Source organism: Theobroma umbraticum, unplaced genomic scaffold (genome assembly GCF_002168275.2).
Source record: "Theobroma umbraticum cultivar Fairchild unplaced genomic scaffold, ASM216827v3 scaffold_86.0, whole genome shotgun sequence".
NCBI lineage: Eukaryota > Viridiplantae > Streptophyta > Magnoliopsida > Malvales > Malvaceae > Theobroma > Theobroma umbraticum.
The window spans coordinates 3,332,241-3,339,899 of NW_018397263.1; the positions used below are offsets into that span (position 1 = coordinate 3,332,241).

The window sequence follows — 7,659 nt, forward strand, 5'->3', positions numbered from 1 at the left end:
TATAACAATAATCATAATAAAACAAAAAGTGAATCGAAACGCTAATCTCAATGTTAAATGATCCGGACGCAAAGGACTAGTTCAAGTCCAAGTAAAACATTACACCTGCCGGTTAAAGTCTTCAACAATTAACTTGGAGAAAAAGACAGATGTGATTCAAATGAAACCAAACTGCAAATAACAGCAACCTAATCACAACCACAGACGTAGAATTAATGTATCTAAAAGCAATAAGAGAAAAAGCATGATGATAGTCTTCATTTCTGCTAAAAAGTTGTAATCCTGACTGGAAAAGAACAAGTATTTAACTACTTCGTTCCAAACAAAAAGGGGAGGGGAGGGGGTAAGAAAACAATCATTTCATAAGTTCAAAATATTCAAACACCTGGTTTGGTCCCAGTCAGAAAGGAATACATGATCACAAAATGCATGGGCACAATGAGAAAAATGTTTTACCACATAAACTGTGTTTTAAGCAGCCAAAACTTCTTCCTGGTGGTCCAGCCTAGCATGAACCTCTTTCATTTGCTCACAGCTGTAAGACGACTCCTGGACCAACCTTTAGTAAAGAGGACTATCGGCCTAAGGACAGAGTTTACACTAGGAATGCAGCTTACTTCAGTCTTATCTTACAACAACTTTAGAACGAACCAATGAATGACAATTTATTCAAAGATTCGAAACTGGACCACCTACCTACAAAAAACAAGCCAATCCAAACCATGACAAGGCCAGGTAGGAGTTGTGAGATTTTGTTTTCTTCTCTAAATTTTTAATACCATATGACAAATGAAATGAAAACAGAATCAATCAATTTGACGAACCAAATGGTTGAACTACATGTCAAATAGTCAATTAAGGAAAAGCAATGATAAGCAAATGATGTCAACATATTGCCTACACTTTTGGAAAATGAAAGATCAATCCATGAATTTTTGGATAAACAAAACCAGGGTAGAAGTGAGAGGAAGATGAATAGCAAGACAAATAAGCTAAAAGGATAATGAGCATACAATGATTTTGACCATGTCATTCAGGTTGATGAGTTTGTGGGTAACCCGCCCTACCTCATTGAGTTAGTCTATTACAATATAACAAGAAGTATCAGCTACAGTTTAACAAACCATACCAACCTGATTAGAGTTGGATTTACAAACAGAAAGGGTAAGGCAGACCCACAGGCTATAGTTCATATAACAGTTAACAGTTCCACAATCACTATGGCAATCATACTTAATAAAAGCAGTAAATCTGCACATGATCCACCACTTAAACAACCAAAGTTGGAGTAGAGATGCCATGAATTACATAATTAATACACAGATTCATTATGGTGATAACTACTGAAAATAATGTCACAAATTTATCACAGCAGTTAAAAGTTCGTAGAGATAGGAGGAGAGCACACAAGGCTTCTCCTAGCATCATGAAACTTTTCTAAACATATAAAGAAACAATAAAGGGAATAAAACTGTCATAAGACTTAAGAAAGAATTGTACCTCATTTGCATCACAACTAAGATACGAAAATTTTTTAACAGAAAGCACCTGGTGAAAACAAGATGATAAACAAAGCAAAACCTCTTAATTTTATCTGCAAAGGTGTAAAAGGAAACAAAACTGGATCAAATACATGGTAGTGAAACTTACATAACCATAGAGGACACATACCTACTCCAAAAACCAAATAAGATGATATCCTCTAAAAGAACAAATGCCTTTAGAAGTATAAGCTGTATGTGAAACCCCACATGGAATTTCCAGGGATCATTGATAATAACAAACAACTCTGGCGTGTTTCTGGTTATTTCAAAACCCCTCTTCTTTTACGCTCTTTTAGGTCAGTGGGGATAATAAATACAGAATCTACACAAAGCCCTCCTTTAGAATGTGTGCAATCTATCTGTTTCATGGAAAATCTGACTTCAGTTGCTGGTTCTGAATCACTGACAATAAATTGCCCTACCTTGTACTCTATCCAGCATCCACGCTTAAGGTTTCCATAATCATAATCTTGTTCGTTATCATCTAAACAGTGCTCACATGATGCTAGCTGACCATCAGCAGTAGACAACTCAAATTTTACAGGACTTAAGTCCCAACCGTGAGTGTGCTCAAAACTAGACACCCGTCTTCCCAACCTTTTGGAAAATCTTCCAAGGTGAAGCCTGAATGAAAGAGTATAGATATCAGCCGGAAGAGGGAACTTGACTACCCCATCTACTTCAAACCACCATATTTGCTGCAAATATGCCACAATATGGAATCTGCAAGAAGACAAACACAGAGGGTCCTTGTTAAAATTTGTTAACATTGAAAGCTTAAGAGGAGAAGAAAAGTGGAAACATTTTAACTATTGGCTCAAACAATTGGAAAATAAATTTTTGGATGGCATAAAAATCTGAACACTGACTGCAGAAATTGAAAATTTTCCGCGTTTATGTAGAATCGTTAGAGACATTAAAAAGTGTAAAAAAAATTTTGCAATTAAAGGCTATAATGTTTTCATAGCTAGAACAGAATCATCAAAATATCCCTTCAAATATTTTGTTTAACTAATTAAGCACCATGAAGAAAGATTAAACTCAGTATCCTGGGAACCCAATCTCCTGTCACACTGAAATCTGATCATAGAAATAAGGAAGATGAGGGCAAGGGTGATGCAATCTGTCATGTTGCACAGAGCTAAAGGAATAGATTATGGTCGCAACCTACATGAGTTGATGAGGTACAGACAGAATGCACAAAATTTAAGCTTTCAACCCAGACAAATATAAAGAAAGAAGTCTTACCATTTTACATTTAAATAACAGAATATCAAAAGATAAAAAGGTAAACTACTACACTCAGGAGGTGAAATTGTCAAACAAAGGGTTGGGAACTACCCTGACAGTAAACAAGGAAATTTTGAAAGCAAAGCACTTATTGTGAAAGAATTACTTCAGAGAAGCACACAACCAAACCTCCTCCTTTTTCTCCAGTATATTCAAATGATGTTGGTTCCTACTTCCATCAAGCGTGTGTCCTCTCATAATGATAAAGACAAAACAATACTCAGCACATATTTTTTTTGGTTAATAACAGAATAAGAATTAATATATAAGCAATAACATTGCTCCATATTCCTCAAAGCCATAAGTGACTATTGCTATCACTATATTATGTGCCATTATCTTTGTAGGCCAACAGGGCTAAGGAAGCCTGAGCAAAAATTTTAAAGGACAAATGAATTGCAATCAATAGATAAAATTGGCACATTATTGGACCAAGTACTAATTAAGCGATAGTTAAACGGGGAGAAAAATGTGGTTCAAAAGGAAAAGATGCACATAATTTATTTCAGTTGGAAAAACATCAGATCATAAAATCAACAAGCCACTAAAACTAACAACAACCATATATGAGATGAAAATTGTAGTTTGCACTATCTAACCTTGCGTCTGCCATAAAAGATATATATGCAAATAAATTCTAACACTAGAAAAGAAAAAGACCAAGAGACATCTACAAACACATGCCTTTAGAACTCGGAAAATTTATCTTTCTAAAAACATTGGACAACAAAAAAACGTAAGTCGAATAAGGGCCCCATTGATACACCAGCTACCTGTGTAAAAGCATCACTAACACTGCCTGAAGAGCAGAACAGAAAAAAGTGATAGCAATTACTCAAAACTGAAAATGCCATGGCATATAATTGTGAGATAAAAGTGACCCTTAAAAATCAGATCATGCTCCACCAGAAAACAGAAAAATACATTGATTGCCAGGATCAGATTTTCTGTCATCTTGATTTTTCTAATTAACACTGGAATTATTTCCAGTTAACACAAAAAAAAAGGTTGAATCATGGTAAGTAACCAATGAAAAAATGGAGTGAGAGTACTGAAACCTGGACACATGCCTAAGCAATAAATATGTGTTTCTACCAAGCTGTCACTCATAAAACACTCCTAGGTCGAAACACTCAGAGTACTTCAGTAATTGCATCAAGAACTCAAGATCATACCATGCCTAAATCAAGGACTGGAGAGTTTACGGGAAAGTGAAGGGCTACCCTCTTATCATATGACCTAGCTATCGTAAATAAATAAATAAAAAATGCTCCATGTAAGGCATCAATGAATTGATCATCACTTGGTTCAAAGAAACCTGAACCAGCCTGCCTTGTCACGATGCTAGGAGAAGTGGATTGCAAAGCGTAAAGTCCATTTATAAAACACAGATTTTCATTGTAGTGTTTTTTGAATATATCAGAAGATAAGAAGATTGATAATATGAAAATCAAAGATAAATTCTAAGCCCAAACATTCTTAACCATGCCTTGCTACTTAGCAAAAGGTATATCAGGAAGTGTCTAGAAGAAACTATGACATTCAAAACCTTGGTCTAGCCTTACTATGACATTCAAAACCTTGGTCTAGCCTTACATATGACAGTCTTCAATTAGGTCAGTCAAATAAGTAGCCATGATGGAAAAGGTTCAATTAAGGGCCACTAGGTCCCAAAGCCCTCATATTTGAATGTTTCTAGCATCTAGCATCCCTTAATAACTTCAAGCATACTTAAAAGAATGAGAAACAGATATAAAAAAGCTAGAAGAGTCAGTCTATGCAACAAAAGGAATTTTTTGAGTCTACCCAGAATTTTTGGACTATCATCCCAATTCCTGAGGGTGAAATCTTAAAGGAATTAACAAAGTGTGAAATACAATTTGAAGCATAAGACAGGGAAAAATATCCTGTGGCCTAAAAAAGGGTTAAAACATATATAATATGAGAGATTACTTTAGAGGTAATTATGAGAAAGAGCAAAGCAACCAATTTGGTTGAGGACTTGGACAATAAATAACCATCTCAAGGCAAGTACAAACTTCTACAGAAAAGATGAACTTTCAAAGAGTGAATTATCCGACAAAAAAACAAAACACTTTCAAAGAGTGCTAAGCAAGAGAAGAAGACAACCTTTGCTCACGACAACTCAAAAATGTTAAAGGAAAAAGGTAGCATACTGAAGTACAGGCAGAAAGAAAGTAGGAAAATGGTTTAATTTCATTGTATAGGTAACTGATCAATGTCTATTAACTCTTATCCTACACTGATGAGGAAACATTGGCTCCAGCATGGTAGCACTCGTACAAACATTGGTTCCAGCATAGAGAGCAGAAGCTTAACATTTCAGCATCAATATGCTTCTTTAAATATTCAACAAAGAGGTTCGCCATTAAAATGCCAATCCTAATCCAAACTAGACAAGGCTCAAAACGATACTATGATGACACAAACCAACCATAATGGAAAAGTTAAAACATCTATACAAGGTTCTCTAGTCTCTAGACACATAAAACGCCTCAATTTCCTAGAAAATTTTGACAAAAGGCAGCTTACACTAGGCAGCACTATCAACATTCATGAAAGCTCGGTCATCTCCTTATTGCAAGATACAAGTCTACGATCTATCTAACAAAATGATCTTTTCTTGTACACCTCTTCCAACTCATCAAGCATCCCTTGAGATTAACAATGAGGTTAAACATCATCTTTAAAGATATTAAATAAAAGGTCCCATCATCATGGATTAAAATTGAATGAGCAACAAAGATGCAAACTTTCTGAGGTTTCAGCCTTTACACATAATACCATTTGAACAGGACACATCAACAAGCAACAAAAGCCTAGAAAGTAGCAGTTAAGTAGCACCCAAATGCTTTTCCTTCCACCAAACAATAAATAAGACATGCAGCTGACAATACAATTCACCGAATATTCAATTCCAACAAATATGCAGCTTCATACATCTCTATGCTCCAAGTAGAAGCAGAATCAACAAACAATTAATTCTATTTTATGCTTCTTGAAGCAATCAATGCTAAAATCTGACATGGTGGTTAAAACGATTGCTAAAAATATTACAAGATACAAGTAGCTCAATTCCATATTAAGTCAAATGTCAAACATCAACAAATTCCACTAGTAACTTTAGTATCAAAATATGATGATATCTAACCTAGATTCTTCAGTAGAAACCCAATTCCAATATCTCCGATCATCAATTCCGGTTATCGCCATCCCTTTTGCAGATATTGCCATGCATACCCTCCCTGTCACTCTGTCCAGCCATACTTCCTGCACCAATCCAATTTAAATCATCACTAATCTTCCCTCATTCATAACTAATTATTATTGAACTCAAAGTAAAGCAACTAAAGAAAAAAAAAACCCCCAAAACCCTACTCCCACCCACCCCAACCCAAAAAAAAAGAAAACTCTCCTTTCCTCCCCTAGAAATCTAAATATTTTGTTTAAATCCAAATAAAAAAATCACATTAACCCACCACTTAAAGCACTCAAAACCCACATTTCCAATCCTTCCCAAATAAATAAAGAAAGAAATAAACATATTAACTTCCCGCAAAGCTCAAACAGTCAGAAACAAAATTTTTAAGGAAAAAATAAATTAACCAAAAAGTATTTAAAAAACAGAAATTAATGGCATTAGCCGTCAATTTCAATCGTTCCCAAAAAAAAAAACATATAAATAAAAATAACCCAAAACCCAAAACTAAAACACCCAGAAACAAATATTTAAAACAAAAATCAAATTAACCAAAAATGAGAGAAAAAAAACCTTATTAACGACCCACCTTATTTCCATCATCAAAAGGTATCGGGCGAGAGAGAAGGGCAAAAATGTCTTTTTGGACAAATTCTGGTACCTTTCAGGTGGCATCAAACCAGCAGATCTTGGTAATTGCTCGGTAGCTTTTTTTCCCAAACTGAATCCGACGACGCCGCCCCTCTAAAGGCACGATTCAACCTCGCCAGATTGCAAATCTCTGGCGGCGTCAAGTACGTGAAAACGCACGCCACGCAGCTCTCCGGTATATCCCCCAATCCCGGTCCCATCGCTGTCCCATAGATTCCTTCCGTTAGGTTCGATAGAGACGAACCCATCGAATCCTTCTCACGTCCCTTTATTATTATCTTTTTTCTATTTATAAAATTCACAGTGAATTTCAAAGCGTTCTTTAAGAAAATATGTTTTTGTTTTTAAGTCAGGGTGGTGGGACGAGTGAACAAAGGAGGCGGAGTGGTTGGTGAGGGAGAAATTTTCCTGGTGTTTTCTAGCATTTCCTTTTTTTTTCGGTTTTTCCGGGAAAATGTGTTGTGGGGGAGGTGGGCAAGAACTTGAGGGAAGATGTTAGGGACTGTCTTCTTCTTCCTTCCTTTTTTTGTCGTGTTAAAATTTGGGAATGGGGCCCGTTAAGAAAAGCGGAATGTGTCTGGGACTGGACTATACATGTACTAGTCAATTTTGGAATATTTTTTGGCCTTTTATTTTACTTTTAATTCTTTTATTTATTAACTTATTTGCCAACAAATTAAAAACAAAAACAAATAGATAAACGTGACTAAAGAATTATTTTGGTTTAACTGAAATTATTACATTAAAAGTCTAAAATTATTTCATAAAATTTCTTTTAATGAAAGTAATTTTAATAGTCTTGTGGATCCAATGTGGGAATTTCAAAATTTTGTTTTTAGTAGAAAGTAGGTTCAATTTTTCAAAAGGGCAAAAACAAACCATGGAAAAGTTGATAAATACCCTTTCTTTGTTTCTTTCTTTCCTTTTCAAGCGTTTAGGTTTATATATATATAT

The 7,659-nt window shown here is 35.1% G+C and overlaps 1 protein-coding gene across 2 annotated transcripts; it reads right to left on the reverse strand.

The window, feature by feature from the left end:
• Nucleotides 1-307: 307 nt before the first annotated feature.
• Nucleotides 308-6,676, reverse strand: PP2-A15 (phloem protein 2-A15). 2 transcript variants are annotated; one of them, XM_089784323.1, is made up of 5 exons: nucleotides 6,644-6,676; nucleotides 6,007-6,125; nucleotides 1,672-2,267; nucleotides 1,501-1,548; nucleotides 308-696 (listed from the first exon to the last, which is right to left on the reverse strand). In XM_089784323.1, the coding sequence occupies exons 2-3, from the start codon at nucleotides 6,087-6,089 to the stop codon at nucleotides 1,805-1,807; spliced, it is 546 nt and encodes a 181-aa protein (XP_089640449.1). In that variant the 5' UTR covers nucleotides 6,090-6,125; nucleotides 6,644-6,676; the 3' UTR covers nucleotides 308-696; nucleotides 1,501-1,548; nucleotides 1,672-1,804. The 2 variants fall into 2 exon arrangements, with proteins under 2 accessions (XP_089640449.1, XP_089640448.1); XM_089784322.1 differs by lacking the exon at nucleotides 308-696 and having other exon boundaries at nucleotides 1,458-1,548.
• Between the last annotated feature and the right edge of the window lie 983 nt (nucleotides 6,677-7,659).

Coding starts and splice junctions, on each gene's coding strand:
- PP2-A15 (XM_089784323.1), bottom strand. CDS start 6,089: ATGGCAATATCTGCAAAAGGGATGGCGATAACCGGAATTGATGATCGG. Junction 2,268..6,006: donor GTTTCTACTGAAGAATCTAG/GTTAGATATCAT, acceptor GTCTTCTTGCAG/ATTCCATATTGTGGCATATT.